The sequence below is a fragment of the Mauremys reevesii genome, linkage group 13 (genome assembly GCF_016161935.1).
Source record: "Mauremys reevesii isolate NIE-2019 linkage group 13, ASM1616193v1, whole genome shotgun sequence".
NCBI lineage: Eukaryota > Metazoa > Chordata > Testudines > Geoemydidae > Mauremys > Mauremys reevesii.
The window spans coordinates 45,423,712-45,445,288 of NC_052635.1; the positions used below are offsets into that span (position 1 = coordinate 45,423,712).

A 21,577-nucleotide genomic window follows, 5' to 3' on the forward strand; every position below is an offset into this window, starting at 1 on the left:
CACCTTTTCTCTTCCCAAAACAAGGCCCAAGGTTTCCCAAGGGAGTTGTACTGTACTAGAATGATTTTTCCTGCTTTGGCACCTACTGTGCTTTGTGTAGAAAATATGTTCTGCTCTGTGCCTCAGACGATACCATGTACTGACCTCTTTTCTGCTCATTCTTTGCGTAACGAAATTGTCAGCTCATACCATTCCACTAAGTTCCTTTTGGCTCCAGTCTCTCCACTTGACAGGGGCCAGCTCCTCCAATTTTAAGCTGCATGCAAGTTCCCCTATTGCCTCCTTCAGTCAGTTTTGCATAAAAAGGTCCTGGGAGCATACTGTGTGTGTCAACTGATGTTTGCTAGTGGCTGTTATAGTGAAGTACCAGACAAGAGATACCAGTTCATCAGCTGAAGCATAACACATACAGAAGCTTCTAGTGGCCAGAATGACATGCATTACACAGAAGTCACCAACTTAGGCCTCCCTCCCCAAATTACTCTGCTAGTTGGATAATGCCCCTTGATGGGTTCGTACCCTTTGCACTCACTCATTTAGATTTCTAAGTATAAATGCTGGACCAAAAATTCACTTAATTTGTTTCCCAACGGAAAGCTTTATTGACAAATTTCCTCAATATTCACCTGTAGAGAGAAACAGTTCAATATCTACGCTCCAGCAGTCCCGCATTTAACTGGCACTGTTTCCCCCACACTGAAGGTAATTTCAGCCACAAACAATAAAACCTGGTAAATGACACTCTACATTCCACCTATTTCCTATCACATCTCCCTTCTAATTTTTCATAGTATGCATCCCACCCCCACCCCCACCTGCAAAATGGGGGGAAAAGGGTGGTTACTGAGGTTTATGATCAGCAAATTCAAATGTCAAAACTTGCTTCTCTAGAGAAGGGCAAAAAAAAATTTTATCCTAGAGGAACTCAAACCAGAGAAACTACTTTGATATGTATGTAAGCAAACCTAAAGACCTGAGTAAGTCCCACTTAGCCTCTAAGGCACAGAATTGCTCACTCTAGGTTTTTATGTGGAGGCACCTTTGCCTAGAATAAGATCAGGCCACCATAGGGTAACCTTTCATTCTACAGCTCCTGAGCGATAGTGCTGGACAGCAGAATAGCAAAACATCCAGACACTTGAGGAATCAGTTAGTCTCCAGGATTCTCTGCAAGTACTGTAAACAAAGATTATGGGTGGAGATATTAGTCAGGAGAATGTACCATCATACTTAGGACCCTCCAAACTGAACCACCTTCACAATGGCAGGGTAGAGACAGGATTCTCCAGTACAGTGCCCACATTGCTAGAGACAGAGCTTTGTCCTTTTCTAATCTGCCTTCAGAGCTTCTTCCTTAAAGGATGACGAAGGCATACACCCAAGAACAGAGAAGCAAGTTTTATACTCAGGCAACAGAGTGCACATTGAAATGAACACAATAACTGGCACACAGGCATGCTGCTACTATTGTATGATGCAAAACTCCAGTGCTCCAACCCCAACTTTGTAGCCCTCACATTTCTCTCTATATAAAAAGATTATAAACAAATAAAGCATAAGGTGATGTAAGGCTTGCGATTCAGCTTCAGAGTCCAAGGTATTATTTCCCTATATGATGCTAAAGCTCTCTCACTTAGCTTTTATTTTTGAAGTTCATTACATTTAAAAATAAAGATCTTAGTTCTGTTAAAGCTAGAGCGTTAGTGTAACAACTAGGCAGCTGCTATACAGTTTCCTTTTTGGGAGCCCAGAGAAAATGACTGTTTACCCCATTCCCATATTAACGAGAGAGAAAATTTTCAATGCCCCTCTGGCCCTGCACCTCTGTGGTAGTGGGAGAGAGCAGTGATGGGAGACTGGGAACTACTTCTCTTCATAAATAATTTAGAACAGAGGGCTGTCGCCAGAAATTGAAGATTGTGTTTCCCAGGCAGTTGGCTTCTTCCATATTTGCTCTTCCCACCCTGCCTAAAGAAACAATCTTGCCTACTCAAACAGCTTATCACTGAGTGAGAAATGCACATGTTTAGCATCAGAAATTCTATTTCTGGACTAGGATGAGTAAACTCCATTTTACCTGCTCTCCCAAAAGGACAGCACAGTGATACATTTCATCTACAAACTTTAGTGTAAAATATTTGTGTACAAAACATTGTTTTTATTTTACTTGACTCCAGCAGCAATGTCTGTGTATGGATGTATGGATACTTCTCTTCAGAATGAGAACTGCCCCCTTCCTTTATTTGCACGCTGTGGCTGTTGTGAAGAACTAGTGGGGCTCCTGCAGTTGTGCACAGCCGTGCAAAAAGCCACACCGAGGGATTAGAAAGGAGCGTTGTCCTGGGGGGGCTTGTCGCCAGATCCTGTGGGGGAGTGAGGGTCAGTGCTGTTCTCCCTGCTGCCCACCACTCTGGACTGCAAAAGGAAGAAAAATTGTTGAAGATGACAAGAGAATGACACTGGTCTTGTGTCCTCAGTGCCAATGGTTACCACTTCTCCAAGGGGTGTACTGACATACAGTAAAGTTATTTTCCCCAATTATTAGCCTTAGAGACTGCACACTCTTAAGAATAGGGGCTCCGAAGTGCAATTTACCCCTGAAGTTTTCTGTAAGCACTAGTGCCCCTTTGACAGTTTTAAGCTAGTTTCACACAGACTCTCTTGCATGGGGATTTGCTTAGCATAGATATAAGTGGGAGTTTAGCAACAGGAGAACAGACAGTTACCTTTATGGTTCCAACTCGGTCTTCAAATGACTTGAAGGTCGTAGAGTTCCTTAAAGGAGAAAAGGCAATGTCAAGTCAAAAGGGGTAAGCTACTGGAACAACTGGTTTTTAGTTTGAATTGAACAGGCTGAGAATATCAAGCCTGTGAAAGTTCCTTAGACATTCAAATGCAAGAGCACCACCACCTACAACACACCCAAGGCAGTTATCACTCAGGTCATCTCGCCATCTCCTTGCAAGCTAGGATTCACTATCTCTAACTAACCAACTGCATTAGATATGCCATACTTGGCATACAGCAAGGTCTGGATACTTATACCACAGTACATTTTTCCCATTGTTTGAATACAGGCCACTCAAGCTAACAACCTAAAAGGCAGGCTGAGTTCCGTTGAGTCAACGGATTACAGATTAGGTAGGAGGGGAAAGCCTCACAGACAAAGGACTGGTTTCTTGTTTATGTAAGAAAGCCATGTTTTTAGTCCAAAAGGGGAAGCTGAACATTTTAAACAGGCTTGAAAAAAGTCATTCAGCTTTCTCCAATACCTACTATTAGACTGAAAAGGAAGAGCTTCTCCGGAGTGCAAGAGATGAATGGAACATTCAGAGTTATAACCCCAGGAGAATACCTGGGACTCTATTCTCTGACCACATGACAGAAGTAGTCACCTATGTTAGTGGGAGAGATTTGCGTCCTGCGGTATGAGAACTGAACCTTAGAGGTGAGCAATTAATTTTAATCCACTGTTTGATAAATTTAGCCTTTCTGCTTACAGAATGATCACAAATGTTTCAGGAGTAGTAGTCTGTATTGAAGAGTTATGATTTAGCACATACATCACATGGAATTGTTCCCTTGATGGACTGCAGTGCGCAAGCTCTTCTAGCAAGAACATTCACATGAGAACAGAATTCAGTTTCTGTTCCTAGACATACTTGCACACAAGACTTATTTTGAACATTTGCACCCATACAACAAACTTACCTGCTTTAGTTTGCCAGAAACACAGGAGGTGCGAGTACAACCAAAGCAAAATTCATCTAAGAATGTGAACAAGTGAAAAGGGTCTACACTCTTTGCCCAGCTCCTCTCCCATCATACAGTTCATTCATCCCCATGTGTGGGAATGCAGATTACAGTTTATACCAGATTCTGCTAAAATCTGAAGTTTAGCTAAAGTTTTTACTAGAAAATGAGCAGCTTTAAGGATAGTTTTGACTTGTAAACTACAAGATTAAGCTTCTGAACTTCGTAGAGATTACTTAAGTGTGGAAAGGATTTGTACTGCTAACTCCTATGAAGATGAAGACACAAAGGCACATTTCTGTTCAGGGAAATTATACTATCCCAAACAAAAGTAAACTCATGCAAAAAGGACAACTAAGAGAACATTTTTCTCACATGTTATAACCAGAGTTTCCAATTAAACATTTTATTGTAAAGAAAAGCCAGACTTCTTAATCAGTTTATAATTTCTTCAGTAGCTAGTGATCATAAGGGTAGTTAAATTCTGGAAGAGGTTACATGGGGAGGTTGTGTAATCTCTTGCACCGGGGGTTTTTAACAGGTGAGCAAACACCTGTCAGTGATGGTGTACATATACCTGGTCCTGTCTTAGCACAGAGGGATGGATTAGGTGACCTTTTGAGGTTCCTTTGAGCTCTACACTGTTATGATTTTACCACATAAGGAAGACATTGTTCTACTGCAAAAGTCAGGATATTTTGGCATGCTGGACCATTTGCTTGTAAACCAGGAATATAGCAGGACGTCAGAGATGTCATCTGCACTACTAGTTACAACTGTATTGAAATTCTAACAAAAGGATCAATTATCTTTAGGGAGCTTTGAAAATAATAAAATTGCAATATGAGTTTTGGCAGGGTTACAACACTTCACTTGAGTCCTCATAAGAGAGAGTCTAACATAGCCACTAATAAACCTATGCAACAGGCCTCAAAGCCCTGAACTAGTGGGGCTGCAGGAGACATTACCCCACAATGCACATTAGTGGTCAACTGAAGAAAACAGTCCCAATACACAAAATAAAAGTTGAATTTAAAGTCCCGGAAGTGGTTTGGAATCAACTATGCCTCCCACCCTCCCACTTTGATAGACATTTGCTACGTTACCTCATCGCTGGCATACTTATCGAATGGCGAATGGAATAGCTGCTACTCAGAAGCATTAAAAGTGGAAAAGGAAGAGTTAGACAATTCAAACATTGACAGCATGCATGGTTAGGTCTTGCACAATTTCCGAACACTTACTGTTCCCAACAACATTTAAGGCTGCTGCAAATAGCGGAGGCAATAGAAGTAAGCCACAAAATCCCCTCTCCCCTGCCCTTTGACACACTGCAGCCCAAACTAGTTTTGTAGTTATAGGATAGTTAGCCTGAGTATCTCTAACTGAAGAATGCAAGATATGGACAGAGTGAATGGTGTTTAGGAGGCTTTGTGCTTCAACTGCTGACAGATTTGCTTATGTCAATACAAAGAGCCAAACCTCCCACAGAAAAGTTTAATTTAGGAAAAGCTTTTTCAACACCACGCTATGCCCAGGAGCATCAAGAAAAGGTATCTGGCCCAAGATCCAGGACTAGATTATTTTTATTTCAGAGAGAAGAGACGTTGCATAGGCACCACACACAAAAAAAAAAGAGCTGAGAAGGTCCATGACTGGCTTTCTTGTACCAAGTTACTCTGTTAATCAGGGTTTAATTTTAACAGGCAGGATATTCCCAGAATTTAGGAGTAACAGGGAGAGGTACAAGATGCATGCAGTGAGCCTGAGTATGGAACCGCACTGAGCGGTCAGCTTTCAAATAAAAAAGCTGCTGTAAATTGCCTACAGCCCCATCCACACAACAAATATGACCAAGTCAAGGGACTCAATTACAGCACTGCAATTATTTATGTTCAACCCTCATGACCAATTGCAATCTCATTGTAAGGCCAGTCCAGGGGCATCTGTTGCAACCAAGCTCCCTAACTAATCTGTTTTAGCAGTGCAGATGGGCCCTACATGGTCTGCAGTGTCCCCAGGAAAGATTAGCAAAAAAATAAGTAACCCTCCTCTTTTAGTACCCTGAAAAGCGTCTTACCTAAAGGAATGAGAGAAAGGATGAGCCCTGGAAGAACCCATCGGCAGCAGCAGGAAAGAAAAGTGAAATGTTAGTTAGGCCCCAATGTCCAACTGACTGCCCTGCTTAGCTGCCCGTAAGTCTTGCACACAAATGCCTTAGATCGCAAGCCCACCTCTCTACAACAAAATCTGCCTCAAGACAAATTAAGAAAACTGCCCAAGACATTTCTTATCCTATGATCTTCTATTATGTGAACTGAATATGAAGTTTAGCAAAGATCAATAATGGTAGCGTCTGCAGTAAGAAGTTACAGCCAGGGCACTGCGTATTCCAGCACTATTGAATCTAATCCCTGCCACAGAGCTGTGTTCACACGCTCAAGCCTTCTCTTCATTAGAAAAAGATTTTAACCCACATGTTGTTCACACCTGGATTTTACAAAGAGTTAGCAAACACTGGAAAACCCACCTCTTCCCCCTACAGCGGCCACACGCTAAGCTTTCATTTAAAAGTGCTATTATGAATACTTCTTACAGGAAACAAATGAAAGCCAAGGCACTGTTTTCTTCCTGAGTCTGCAGACATGGCTAGTGAGGGTATGATAACAAAAACTGTTCATCCTTACTATAATTTATGTCACAATCCCAAACTGCCTTCCACCCATTCTTGGGTGCCAAGTCATAACTGCTCCACCCACCAAGACTAAACTATCCCATCCAGGCCTGTGACAGCTTCTACAATGGTTACATGTTGCCAATACAAAAGAGTCTAAGGCAGGATGAGGACATGGAGATGGCATGAAATGAATTTACAAAGAAACACTGCAGCTACTCTGATTTCTCTTTCTATTTTATATTATTTAAATGTAGCTGCCAGAGCTTCATCTTTGCAGCAGTGCGGTTCAGTAGAAACTAAGTAGTCTCGCTACCCGGTTAAGATAAAACTTTCCATGGAGAACAAGGGGCTCTGATTACACCAAAGCCCAAGAAGTTAGTCGTGCTTTGTGGTTTCACCTCCAACATATATTAAGGCAGTGGTTCTCAAATGTTTGTATTGGTAACCCCTTTCACATAGCAAGCCTCTGAGTGCGACCCCCCTAACATATTTAACACTTATAAATGCTGGATGCAAAATGGGGTTTGGGGTAGAGGCTGACAGCTCACAACCTCCCATGTAATAACCTCCTGACCCCCTGAGGGGTCCCGATCCCAAGTTTGAGAGCCCCTGTATTAAGGCCATCTCTTCAACAGCTAGAGCCAGAGCCAAAACATTGTCTATTGGTATGTCTGAAAGTGAGAGTTTCTACAACTCGTTCCTGTAAAAAGATTAACAACTTGGACAATATACACAAACATGCAACACTCCCAACACTGTATGTATTACCACAAGCACAGTTCAGCCTGTTTAGCACCTGAAACTGAACTTTTGAAGATCTATTGGTGCTTTTTGTAGCCCTTTTCCTCCTTTGATAAAATGTCTCCAGATTACATAAATTCAGGAGCTGTCCTGCAGCCAGCCATCGTCAGCTCAAAATAATATTTATCAATATGCTTGTAGTAGTAGCTACAGTAGCAGACTCCTTCAAACACTGACAAGAAATTTATATTAGAAAATATACATTCTGAAAGTTGTCCTCTCTAATGAGGAAGAGGGCATTCCATTCAGATTAGCTTACTGAAATCATACACTACAGTAAAATGCTGTAAGGTAAGAACGCCTGAGACCCACATCAGAGAATGCCGAGATAACAGAGAAAGCTAAACTGGCTAAGATTTTTGTAGCTTTAATAGCAACGCTGCACAGGACTTGCAGAACACCCATTCCCATTAATTAAGCTAACTAACCACATGGACTAGTCCAGTGGTTCTCAAACTTTTGACCTGGTGACCCCTTTCACATAGCAAGCCTCTGGATGCGACCCCCATTAAATATATAAAAAAGTGTTTTTAATTTGTAACACCATTAAAAATGCTGGAAGCAAAGCGGGGTTTGGGATGGAGGCTGGCAGCTCACAACCCCCCATGTAATAACCTCACAACCCCCTGAGGGGTCTCGACCCCCAGTTTGAGAACCCCTGGACTAGTCTCAGAGATTAGGTGGCTGGGGAAGATGTAGCAGAGTAACTAGCAGCATCAGTCCTCTTATACATAGAGGATTCCAAGTACCACAGGTTAACTATTGAACATGATGAATTCTACAGCTATTAGATTTCAAACAATCCAGCAATGCATGGCAACTAACTGATGTACTGAAGATGTCTCAGGACACAAGTTATTTTGATTCTGTAGTGGCAACGTGTTTTACAAGGAAATTGTGATCAACCGTTCTGCACATTTATGTTGTCATTACCCCCTTTCTAGCATTTTTCAGCAGCTAACAAAGGCTGACAAACAGTCTGCAGTGTCCCCTTCTGTTATCTCAACCCTTCCGGCAGATGGGAAAATAAATGTCTGGATCCTTTTCTTATAAAAATGCAGGCTGAGATAAAGACACAGGAGCATTCTAACAAGCAATTACAGTTAAAGGCTAGCACTGAGATTCATTGAAAACAAGGAACATCTCACCCATTCAGAGGAAAGCTCACTACAAGAAACCAAACTCACTCACTGTAATCTCTGATCACATCATGACTACCAACAGTTTACAGTTCCATTTGGAGGGAATGTTGCTATTGAAGACTTTGCTCCAAAAATATCAATTCAATCTGTACTGAAAGTCTCAGGACTTATTTTTTCCCTGAAGACAGCAGAGAAGTACAGACAGAGAGCAATATAGGTTTACACACACAATAGAGGAAGACTAAAAGAAGTGTTATTAAATCTTCAAGGGAAAGAAGCAAAGGTTACTTTCATTTGTTTTCCACTATAGGTCCATAAATCCACAGCAAATCCGGCTGAGTTATTTGGTAATGCTGTGACTGATGTTATATATTTCCGACAGAGAAGCTGCCCACAGACCCACCACTTTGTCTTCCAAGAAGAAAGTGTTGATTGCATTAATGTAGGGTGTTTTCACAATGTTAATGCTGCATGTTTAGACAGGAAATTCAGGAGTTTCTTCAATGTAAATTACGATTAATGTGTACCTTTTCCTATTCACTTTTTCTTGCTGAATTCATACTACACAGCCTATGTATTTTGATGTGGACACACTGGCATTACTCTAGGAAATTTAATATTAGAGTTAAATTGAGAACTAACAAGTTCACATTCCTGAACAAACAATATTTGTGCATGGTTTAGTCATGGCAGGTTAGTGGTAGCACAAATGCTCCCAATCAGACTGTGAAGTGATTGGGCTGACAGGCGACAGAAGTCACACACTTTTGCCACAGCTGCATGTTTGGTAGGTGGACCCCTACATTTACTATGCACTTATGACACTGGCAAAAGGAACCACATTTTTCCCATTTCAGTCTGCTGCTGCCTTAAAATAAATGGGAGAAAAAAGATTTATGCAAATTGCTGGGTCATTAGTAGGAAAGAGGAGTCAAATGCATACTAGAAAGGTTAGAAACTGGACTAATTCTCTGCCCAATTCACATAACCTGGGTGCTACTGAAGATACGCACCAGTATCTGCTACTCCAGGAACGCCACGTACAACTCAGTGAGAGTAAATTTGGATTATCCAGTACTATGTGATCAGAGATTACATCAAATGCTTACCACCTGGGTACTCCCAGCCACAGAGGAAAAGGAGAATCTCTGGGAAGAATGAAAGCTGTGATGAAGAAACTGCCCAATCTGAATTTTGTCAAATGTTACCTTTAAAGGTAACTTTTTTGGTTTAAAAAAGACTATTTTAATAAATTAAGCAGCTATGTATGCAGAGTCCAGGGAAGAGTTGATATCCTGCAAAAAACTCTAGAGAAAAAGTTAAATACTGTATTTTACAGGATATCTTTTCTGTACACTGTCATTAATTCTCTGGAAGACTTCTAACAGATCTTCTTTCCCCATTACGTTGGCCCATGCAAGACAATTCTGGCACAGAATGGAGTCAGTGGTTTCTGCTGTTCTGACACCTTAGTGCAAACACCGTGATCACAATGCTTTTGCACTGAACCTGTATGCAAAGTACAGCTTTACAAAAAACGCACCATTTAACTCCCTTAGGACTAATACACATGTAACGGAGTTTAAGAAGAATGGCTGAAGTCATCCTGAGACTCTTTTCCCCCTTCCTCCCCTCGGGGGATTACACTCTACCATTACTAGATATTAGTTTTGCATGAAGGTTCTGGACTAAATATGATCACATAAGACCAAGGCAACTAAGACTCAAGCACAGGCAGCAACAATATTTAGAGATGAGCTAAAACTGCAATTGTTCCTCTGAAGACCTTTGAACCATTTCCATTTGAACCACTGACTCAAGTCTGCCCTTATGGTTTGGTTTCCCTGTTAGACTCCATACTGATGGGTGCAATATGAGCACTTAGATCAGAGCAAGCACCACACCCAAAGCCAAATGGATAATTTTTCAAATGAAGTGTGGCTAAAATCTAGAGGGTTTTTTTAAAACCAGTCTGAACCCTAGTTCTAAGCTGACCTTGAACTTGAAGGGAAGGCTAAACCTATACAGATTTGAACACTACCTCTGATGCATCTGAGTTAGAGATATTGTCAATTTAAGTTGCCTAGGAATTCTTTTAGTTCAGCGAAGACTGTTTTAACTTGGAACTTCCCTTTGCAAAGCTGCGAACCCAAAAAGCATTGGGCTAGTACAAGAGAACTAGAAATTGACTAGTTTAGCAATCCACGCCAAATGAAATGCTAGAAAAGATTTAGCAGAAAGTGATTCACCATATTTTCATAGCTCAGTAGAAATTCATAAAGAAATTAAATTACTTTGTCAGTATCCCTTTGAGATAGGTGTTTTATTGACTGATACTTCCTGCCCTCAAAATTAGGTCAAACCAATACTAGATGGTGCTTACTGAAATCCTGAGTTGATCGCACATGAATGCCTGGGAATGCCTAATTTCCTAATTTGCATTATTTCATTGGTTATAGCAACCTCAAGTCACTAGAGATATTTATGAGGTTAAATATCCACCTCATAAAGGGCAGACTATCTAAGTGTAAGACAGCTGAAATATAGTTGGTTTTGTGCTCCAATGGCTAATAAAACACTGGCTTATCCATCGTTTCTAAAACCACCTTCTGTTGTCCCAGGGAGCTACCTCCTCCGCTACACAGTAAGACATTAGCAGCCTTCCTGGTACAGTAGCTAATACAAGTGTCTAAAACCTATGCAATAATCTAATATTAGCTTTCACATCTAAAAGATATAAGAATTTGGGGTAAGTGACATTGATTCTAGATCTTTAAATACTTCCTCCTGTTCCCTTTCACCAGATTAGTGGGTTTATAAACCTCTGTAGCCCCTGAACATGGAAAGGAAAAGTTCTAGTCCATATTAGTAACAAACATCTGGACTGAGTCACTTCTCTTATTAAACCCCCCTCCCCACAATACCCATTCTCCACTGTGCTAGGTAGTTGTGCCCATCAGCAAGGAATATTAACTTTCCATTTATATGAGAACTGATGCACATTATTTTCATTGCATAATATTACATGTCCAGTTTTCTCCACCTTGAGGTTCTCTACATCTCTGATGGAGCCAAAGAACTGGACTCCATTTTCTCACTTTTTATGCTGGCGTTAACATAGAGTTCCATCTTCCCGCACAAGAACAGAAAGGGGTTCCCCTCAAATCTTTTCAACACCATTATTCAAACAGGATGAATGAGCTGCAATGGAACGATATGGTACTGCTTCCCAGTATGGGGGAGACTACAATATTTTATCAGTTTGTGGGACAAGAGAATCATATATTTATATGTTCTGGGAACTGTTGAAAATTAAAGCGATAAAAGTTACCACCAAAGACAGACCCTCTGGGGAAAGTGATGAAGAAAGGATTCCTGAGAATGGCGCTCTCACCAGAAATAGCTTAGAAAAATATGTATTAAAACCTGAGTGACATATACTGGGTCACATAACACAGCTGTATCAGATTCATTTTGCCATTAACTGCAGTGCACAGAACTGAAAATGGAAAAAAAACTAGTCATGAATTCCAGATGCTTAAACCTCAACATTGTGTGAATCATGGACTCCAGTGCTACAGTGAAAGTGGAAGAGAGCTCTTACCTCATGTCACCAAGTTTCTTGCTGATAACAGAGCCCACGTTGGAAAGGGCAGCTGAAGTCTTCTGTCCTGCCTGGGACAGGGTTTCCTGAGTCTTCTTATAACTAAACAGGAAGAAGTTAAACAACTGAAGGTTAGTAGGAGGAAATATTACAAGTAGTCAAGTGAGAAGCACCTGCCAGCATTTTGGAAAAGATGCCAAGGCAAAGAGAGAGGGGCACTAGGTTAGCAGGTTGCAGTGACATGGCTGAAAGCTACTCTTCTGGTCTCATGTGTACTTATGGCTTTGAATCTTAGCAAGAAAAGGCAAGTAGATTTAATTTATTTCTTCACATTTAGTCCATGTTGATATTTTAGTTTCCTCTAACCATTAAATCTGATTATCAGATATTTCAGTGAACATTTTGAAATTTCCAGTTTGGGTTTTTTTTAAGTGCTTATAGCTCCCCACTCTTCCTTTTCAGAAAAAAATTGCCCCTTCAGTAGTCAGTAATTGTTCTCATAAACAAACTTTCAGCCCTGAGGGAAGAGAAAGCATTTTTGTCGCAGAGTTCAGCATGGAAGAAGAAACTGGTAATACTGACATGTTACGAAATAGATAAGAATTGCAAGAATGAGCATCACCTTTGCAATTTCAGCTTAGAACCAATAGCTAGAAAAGTTTCCCATCAGTTACCTTTAACCACAGGTAAATGAGAAGTCTTGGACAGCTTTACATGGGTTTGATTTTACACATATTTGAAAAGTTCATAAGAGGGTTGGAGAGAAGAGGCACTTCAGAGCCTATTTCAAGCTATGCTCTGGGACCACAGGTGAACAAATATGTGCTAAGCCACTTGCACAACTGCATCCTAGCCAAGCTACTCTTGGGTTGGAAATTAGCATCTAGATCTACAGAAACTTCAACTTGTGAGAAAAAAAAATCAGCTACATACACCAACAAGGGAACACCAAAATTTGGGGTAAATTAAATCTGGGTTTTCTGGCACCTGAGTATTTAAGTCTAAAGTTATCCTTCTTACATAAACTGTGCTAGAGTATTTTGGAACAGGACATGTAAGAGCCACCCACTACTCTCTCATCCCTCAAATACCAAAGCAAGAAGCAACAAGTTCAAGTAGACAATTTAGGCTGATAGTTATATTTCTCTCTCTCTCTCTCTCTCACAGTCTCCAGATGGGAGTGTGGGAGATAACACAATGGAACTTTGAGCCAGATTCCAAGAAGTCCTGTTAAATTATGCTTTTTTAAGCCCAACAACCCACATTCTATAACGTGAACAGGCCTCTTAACTCAACTACACTAGTTACTGCACATGCCTAGTACTTCACAAAGCTCAGTAATGAACCAGATTTACTTCTTCACCATCCAGTCCCAACAAAAATGATTATTCATATTGTGTAATCTAGTCGTTTGCCAAATTCATGATGTCAAATTCAGATAACAGACTTAAAATCCACAGGATATTGGATGTCTAATATCCGGGTCTTCCAGCGTCACTCCTGATCCTTCTCCACAGCACAACTTGTTTTGTAAGAAGTGGTAGTAATTATATGATTTAAGGGTGAAAGATAGGTACTGAATGCTGTTAGCTTTAACACAGGCTTTCGGGCACTATTGCAGTTAATGAATTTACACCTGACCTGCAGAGTCAAAACTTCCTTGGAATACAAGGAATTCAGGCCCCATCCCTTCTGGGTACTGGGCATCACCCCAGAGCAGGCTGTCACACTGTTCAGTAGTGCTATCCAATAGAACTGTGACAAGAATTGAATCACACCACACATTAATTTTTGGACTCCAGTAATGCCCATAAATTGAGAGGCCTCAGGCTCCAATGCAAGTTAGGACAGCAGGTTGCACATATTAATAAAGACCAGTACTATGGCAGTGGACACATATGCACTATTACACAAACTTCAATTGGCCCCATGTTTAATTTTTATGAAATTGAGAGCACTGGGAGCATTCCACATGTTTAAGATGTAAACTCCCTTTTTTAAAGTAATGCTGCAATGTTTGGGATTCCAACACTGCAGCATTAGGAATCTGAAAGATCCAACTAACAAGATAGAGGCATTGTTAGTTTCCATTGTCCAAGTTGAGAGAAATGCAAGAGTAAACAGAGTGTAATTAGCAACGGGAACATTTTTACTGTTAACCCTTTAGTCATAATAGAGTTTAACAAACAACTTAAGTAGACTGCCTCCAGTAGGGACAACTCCATCCTCACTCCAATAAGGGCACGTCTACACTCTGAGCTGGGGGCCTAATACCTGTACTAGCGCTGAACAAGCTCAAGCACTAAAAATAGAGTGTAACCAAGAGGTGCAAGGGACTATCCACCCCGAGTATGGGCCTGTCCAAAAAGCTAGGTACGCATTCGGGGCAGCTGGCCCCTCCTGCTGCAACTACGCTCTAATTTTAGCGCACTAGCTCGATCAGAGCTAGTACGGATATGTCACGAGCTGGGAGTTACAAGCCCTGCTCAAACGGTAGATGTGCCCAGTTACACCCCACCCCACTTCACACAAGCCAGAGAAAGGTGGCCTTGAACTGTACTATAAACAGGTCAAAGTCAGGCACTGTCAGATCAGCAGAGAGGGCAGCAATTTCTAGAACAGAGGTAGGACCCTTCAGTAAGTACTCTGTCATCCCCCTCCCCCATCCCAATCAGTTATTTAAATATGGGGACTAGTACTTTGAGAGCCCTAACAGCTAAGGTCAAAGGCAAGAAGAGAGGTAGGTCTCTCAAAAGAGCAAGGAGCTAACCTATACTGGGCTTCAAAGTAAAACATTTTTTGTACCTGGAAGTAACCAGAAAGCAAGAAGTATTGACCAACTGCTCCATTATGTTCCGTGCAACTGACTCTGCTAGGCAGCTGCAAGTTACAGCTAGTGCAGAATGCAAGTGGTCTTAAAAGAGAGAACACATCAGATTATTGCTATTTGCAAGCCAAAAGCATGAACTGTAGTGAGGTATGGATCCTGAAAACAGACTTGCAAACTGATGCTATATGCTGCTGAAGAGAGGTGGTTTTTGCATATGTCAAATAGGTATCCAGAAGTATCAAGGACTGAAAAGCACTTTTGAACTGCACACCTCTTGGACAAATCCCTTCAACACGGCGAACGCCTACACCTAGACCCATAAAATCCTCCCCTCTCCTACTAGCCTCACCTCCCTCTTGCTTGCATTCATCCAGCTACCCGTGTCAGACACAGAGAAAGCAGAAATCACAGAACATCTGCATCTGACACTGACAGTTCTCTCATCTCATTTATACCTAGAATAGTTTTTGCATGCCAGTCTTCCTGCTTGGATTGGCACTAGAAAGAATGTTATCTGGCAACTGGAACGCTAGCAAGCTAGACAATGTTGTTGTCATGTTGGTCACCGTATATTAGAGAGATAAGGTGACTGAGGTAATATTTTTTTTTATAAGACTAACTGCTGTTGGCGAGAGACAAGTTTTTGCTCGTCTCTCTCTCCAGCTGAAGTTAGTCCAATTAAAAATATTACCTCATCTGCCTTGTCTTTCTCTAGCAAGCTAAACACAAATTTAAAATAAAGTGGGAAGGGATGAAAATTTGTGTTTAGCTTGCTAGAGAAAGACAAGCAGGAAGACTGGCATGCAAAAACTATTCTAGGTGTAAAAAAACTGCTCTTGGACAAGCTACATAGGCAGGCTTCCTACTGCCGTTTTCTGGCAATTTATTATCAATGACTGCAAGGAAACAGATCTAACAGGAAGTTTCTTATTCTATGAGAACACACCCATGGACTGAATTCTGATTAAATGCTACCAGAGAAAGTTATTCACTGACTTAGGTAATAACGAGGGTTTAAAGAACAGTGCTCAATATCACCAAATAACGGAACAGCCAGGGTTTACTCTCATTTTGTAATGCAGGTGGACAGTCTACTTGGAAAGTAGAACCCCACACTCTGGTAAGTTCTGATGTCTGTCACACACACGCACTTACATAATGAAAAAAATCTTCCATTTGCTCCCGTGACAGGAAGCCACCTTTATGCTGACACACACACTAGCAGTTAATATAATTCAGTTTCTTTTCTGGTAACTTGAATTACATACCACAATGTACAGAAGGGAGTTCAGCTACAAGTGACCCAGGACCTACATTTGCCGTTATCTAAGCAAAATTGGAAAATTAAGGAGATCCTACCTGCCTCTCATAATTCATCCAACTACAGTCCAGTACAAATGGAGATTGCATTAAAAATGTAATAAGCAGTTTGAGGGCTAGGAATAATTTTTATAATCTACTGGTAGCATTTACTCCAGAGAAGACTTCAATCAGCTAAGCAACAACAACAAAAAAATCCAGCTTCAAACAAGGAAACAAATTATATAAGAAATCCCGCAGTCAAGCTACTATGCAAGCAGGCAATTTTGCCCATACTATGACAGGCAGCAAGGCTATTATGCAAGCTAAGCAAAGTTTATCTTTGGAAGACAGTAGCTACTAGGATTCCTGCGGAGTGAGATGTAACAATCTGCTTTAACATGAGTTAAGCTCACAGGTTAGACCTAGATTTTACTGCAGCACTGCTAACACCCTAAAAACAGCATGGAAAGGAGGAACCTGCACCCAAAGAAGGGATTGCTTAATATCAGAAGAGTGACTAAAGAGCTATTTGATAGCTATGGGGTTCGTAAGCTTTTAACATTTACTCGGTGCTCTTAAAATGGTATACTGACTGCCTTGGAAACTGAAGCCATATTGATTCTGAGATCAGACACCAAATAGGGAAAAGTGCATGCTGCATCACAACGACCATTACTATCCCTCACCATATCTAGGTATTAGATAGCTCAATCTGTCTATTTAATCCATGGCTTGTCAGGTCACACTGACAAACCCAGTGCCAACTCTGAATATGGTCAGAGTGATATGGACCCCATCCACCAAAAATTGGAATGAATCAGCTCATTTCTCCCAGGTCAGTAGACAGCTGTTGGAGGGTAAAGATGTCACTACTGACCACAGTTGGAGTCACATCAGTGACTTGAATATGAAATGTGTATTTATTGGGTAAACATAAAAGGGTTTTATCGGTAGTACTTTATGGGACTAGTCAAAGCAGAAAATTGTTAGCTGGGGGCAGAGAGGGTTAGTGACAATGTGCTTTTTTGAAAGTTGGTTTACACTAAAGGTTAAAACACTCACGCTTCTGATTGAGTTAATTTTTCATTCCAGTCCTCCAGTGTGCTGCTGGCTGAAAGATATCTACAAATACAACGGAAATTAGAAAAGGTGCCAATGCTTTCAAGACAGACGCTCTCCTTCCTGGACCATCCACATCACTAATGCCTCTAGATGTTTAAGGAAACAAGTTCTATTCCCATGTGATAGACAGGGGGAGGGGATGGCTATTAGAGGAAAATTATAAAACATTTTGTTCTTTTAGATGTGGGCAAACATCCAAGCCCAGGTTTCCTCTTTATTCAGATAATGGTGGCTGGCCAAAGTAATTGCACAGATTTAAGCTAGGACTACAGCAGATATCAGGCCAGTTCAAACAAAGTTGTACTGTCGGCCACTTTGCATCCTATGGGGAACCACTCCCTCCCCGCTACTCACTATATAGCAGCTACACTGCAGCATGATATAGCATTGAGCATAGGAACCAGGAATTTGAGTTCAATTTCCAGCTCTGATACTGCCTTGCATGGCCCTGTGCAAGCCATGTAACTTTCATCTCCATTTCCTCATCTTTAACAGGAAATTACCTAAGTCCAAAAAACTTACAAGATCTCAATTGCTAGAAGGTCTACTACATGGCATAATCTACATTATTTTAGAACTAAGATCAATGAATGCCTAATACTAACTAATGAAAATATTCTAAAGACAGATGACCAGGTAACAAGAAATGCATTGTAATAACTACTTCTGCTAGTAATTGAAGTTCTACTGAACACCACACTAAAATTCACAGCATTCTAACCTATACTGGCATCCAACAGATTAACAATAGGCCCTTATTTATAAACTGTCAAAGTCACACTAACATGGTAGCAGCTACCAGTAGCTGACACATATATGCCCAAGTTTGTTTGGCCCTCATTCCTCCTAGCACTGAACACATCCAATCATCTTGTCTACCTTTGTGCCCAGAAGAATGGAGTCAGTCAGCTGGTCCCCAAAGCATTTGCTATGATTTTTATGGAGTGAAGGGGAGAAAGCACAGATTAGCTTTAGAACAGGAAACGCAAGGTTCACTCTGATACAGCATGGGACTTCATTCACACTTTACCTAACAAGGGCTAGCTGACAGACAACAGTAATTCTTAACATTTCATGCTTCATTTTATGTAAAGTGTGGCCTGGTAACTGATTGGAATTTTCCTTCAGCTATGGCAACAGACAGCTAAAGAGATGACAGCAATATCTTTTGCGTCCATCACCTCTGCAGCCATTGAAAGTCACGTATCCTGTTAATAAGCAAGAGCCTTGAACATGGCTTCACTGTGCCCCAAGCATACAATCAACCCCTTAACGACTAAAAGAACAAGCAGTACAAATTGGAGAATAGAGTGAGGAGCAAGTAGATGATGCTGATGACCAGAGGAACTCACAGTTCAGACTGTGTCACTTTCTCATTCCATTCTCCAAGTTTCTCAGATGTTTTCATATAACTAGAAACAAAAAATTGGTGATCAATCATATTTTAAAGTGGGAACATTTAATAAGGAGAAGTCAACACTTCTGAGATTTAAGTTACATGTTGAAACCAGCCAACAATCGGAGACTGAGGGGAGAAGAAATGGGTAGCAAGATGTAGAGCAAGAAAGTCCTTCCCCACATGATGGCATTGTCAGTCAGTTCAGATTCTAATTATAGTCAACATGAGAACACTTATATTAGATAGCATTCCTTTGGCTGCAACACTTCCCTTCCCTCTTGATCATACTCCTAGGGCAGTCAATGGTGGTGCTCTTAACTCACCTCATTTGCATGTGCTTCATACTGCCAGACACAGGAAAAAAATCTCAGTCTCACCACTAGTAGTACCAGTCAGGGATACTGACAGCCTGGAATGACTCTTAGCCAATCTAAACCATGACCTCACATCTTTTCATGACGTTTAGGTGCCTCACTATATTCTGTTCCTGGGTGCAGTCTGCTATAGGTAGGGCCCTACTAAATTCATGACCATGAAACACATGTCATGGACCATGAAATCTGGTCTTGTGTATGCTTTTACACTATACTACTCAGATTCCACAGAGGAGACCAATGTTTCTCAAATTGGGGGTCCTGACCAAAAAAGGAGTTACAGCAGGGGTCACCAGGTTATTTTAGGGGCATCATGGTATTGCCACCCTTACTTCTGCACTGCCTTCAGAGCTGGGTGGCCGGAGAGTGGTGGCTGTTGGCTAAGTGCCCAGCTCTGGAGGCAGCGCAGAAGTAAGGGTGGTAATACCATACCATGCCATCCTTACTTCTGTGCTGCTGGCAGCTGCTCTGCCTTTAGAGCTGGGTTCCCAGCCAGCAGCCACTGCTCTCCAGCTGCCCAGCTCTGAAGGCAGTGCCGCTACTAGCAGCGGCACAAAAGTAAGGATAGCAATACTGCAAGCCCCACTACAGTAACTTTGCAGCCCCCCACAACTCCTTTTTGGGTCAGGGTGCCTACAACACTGTGAAATTTCATATTTAAATAGCTGAAATCATGAAATTTACAATTTTTAAAATCCTTCGACCATGAAATTGACCAAAATGGACCGTGAATTTGGTAGGGGCATTAGCTATAGGACTCAACCTGGTGACCTGAAGCAGGGATTGAGCAAACTGTGGTTTTCTACATATTAGAAATGCCTTGTGCCCTTCCCTCTGAACAGTGAGGCTTTGTCTACACTACCACTTTTGTCGGTCAGGGATTTGGGGGCGGGAGGGGGGAGGAAGGGAAGAGATGACACACCCCCAGCCAACATAAATTCAACCAGCAAAAAGCGCTGTCTGCACCAGCACTATGTCAGCAGGAGAGGCGCTCCAAGAGGTGTAAAAATATAAAGAGATTAGACTGTTCTATTTAATAAAGGAGAGATCTCTGCAACTTCTCTAATAGCCAAACTATTACGTAATGATTCACCTGAGCTCACAGGAAGGATATGCCATTTACGATAAAATAAATGGGGCAGTTGTAGCATTGCAATTTAGAGCTCAGTTACAGTTTGTTTCTCTTCACCTCTGTGTGTCATCAGGTAAGCTGTACTGAGTATTACATGCACTAGGCCATATGCACTATAAAACTAATTCTATTCCCTGCTAAAATATGAAATTCAGAGCATTAAGCTTGAGCAATGGAACACAGATCCCCATTGAGCCAACATACTGGTTTTCATTACAAACACTGAATAATAGTTAGCATTTCAACCTTTAAAAAGAAAGTACTTCAGGACCATTCCAAATGATCAAGCCTCTGAACTATGACATGAACTCGTTAGAAGATGCTTTACCCAAATCATTTCGGGACGTGATCATTCCCCTCTATTCAGCACTGGTGAGGCCTCATTTGGAGTACTGTGTCCAGTTTTGGGCCCCACACTACAAGAAGGATGTGGATAAATTGGAGAGAGTCCAGCGGAGGGCAACAAAAATGATTAGGGGGCTGGAGCACATGACTTATGAGGAGAGGCTGAGGGAACTGAGATTGTTTAGCCTGCAGAAGAGAAGAATGAGGGGGGATTTGATAGCTGCTTTCAACTACCTGAAAGGGGGTTCCAAAGAGGATGGATCTAGACTGTTCTCAGTGGTAGAAGATGACAGAACAAGGAGTAATGGTCTCAAGTTGCAGAGGGGGAGGTTTAGGTTGGACATTAGGAAAAACTTTTTCACTAGTAAGGTGGTGAAGAACTGGAATGGGTTACCTAGGGAGGTGGTGGAATCTCCTTCCTTAGAGGTTTTTAAGGTCAGGCTTGACAAAGCCCTGGCTGGGATGATTTAGTTGGGTTTGGTCCTGCTTTGAGCAGGGGGTTGGACTAGATGACCTCCTGAGGTCCCTTCCAACCCTGAGATTCTATGATTCTATGATTTCCCAGAGAATCACAAGTGCTAGATTTCTGGTACTTTTTGCTTGGTAGTCACATTTTACCATGACAAGCAAATATTGTGAGTTTCTTTACCCTCTATCCACTAAGAAAGTCACAGAGGAACCTCACTTTTTACAGAGTGTGTATATTTTAAATCTATGGCACAAGGAACACCTACGCATTGGAGCCTTGGACATCATGCCAGCTCTTCGACAGGTTCTGCTTCAGCCCATCAAAAGTGGTCAAACCCAGTTTTCTCTTCAGTTCTCCACAGTGCCTCTCTTTGGCAGCCAATACCTGACGCAAGGTACCAATTTCCTCTTCCACCTACAAGACAGGTTCCCAGTTAGAAGCATGCCTTAGTGTTACAGAAATTCAGTTTGATCACAACTTTTAATAAAGTGGTTAAACATAGAAAAATAGGCAATAATTTCTCACAGCTCCCTCAATATAAATCTGATATATTTATACACTGAAGCTCTGCTAACAAAAAAGTGAGACAAAATCTAAATTCCACAGACACCAATTAAATTTGATTTA

The 21,577-nt window shown here is 41.4% G+C and overlaps 1 protein-coding gene across 15 annotated transcripts in view; it reads right to left on the reverse strand.

The window, feature by feature from the left end:
• Positions 1–569: 569 nt before the first annotated feature.
• The window catches only part of TPD52L2 (TPD52 like 2), a 33,086-nt gene continuing 12,078 nt past the window's right edge, over positions 570–21,577 (reverse strand). For 10 of the 15 annotated variants that reach the window (XM_039498480.1, XM_039498466.1, XM_039498477.1 and 7 more), the window contains 6 exons: positions 21,216–21,364; positions 18,584–18,643; positions 17,172–17,231; positions 11,978–12,079; positions 2,727–2,775; positions 570–2,415 (listed from right to left, as the gene is read on the reverse strand). In XM_039498480.1, coding sequence (XP_039354414.1) covers positions 2,323–2,415; positions 2,727–2,775; positions 11,978–12,079; positions 17,172–17,231; positions 18,584–18,643; positions 21,216–21,364 — 513 coding nt within the window. In that variant the 3' untranslated portion in view covers positions 570–2,322. The remainder of the gene's footprint in view (positions 2,416–2,726; positions 2,776–11,977; positions 12,080–17,171; positions 17,232–18,583; positions 18,644–21,215; positions 21,365–21,577) is intronic. The other 5 variants (XM_039498470.1, XM_039498476.1, XM_039498475.1 and 2 more) reach the window with 3 other exon arrangements.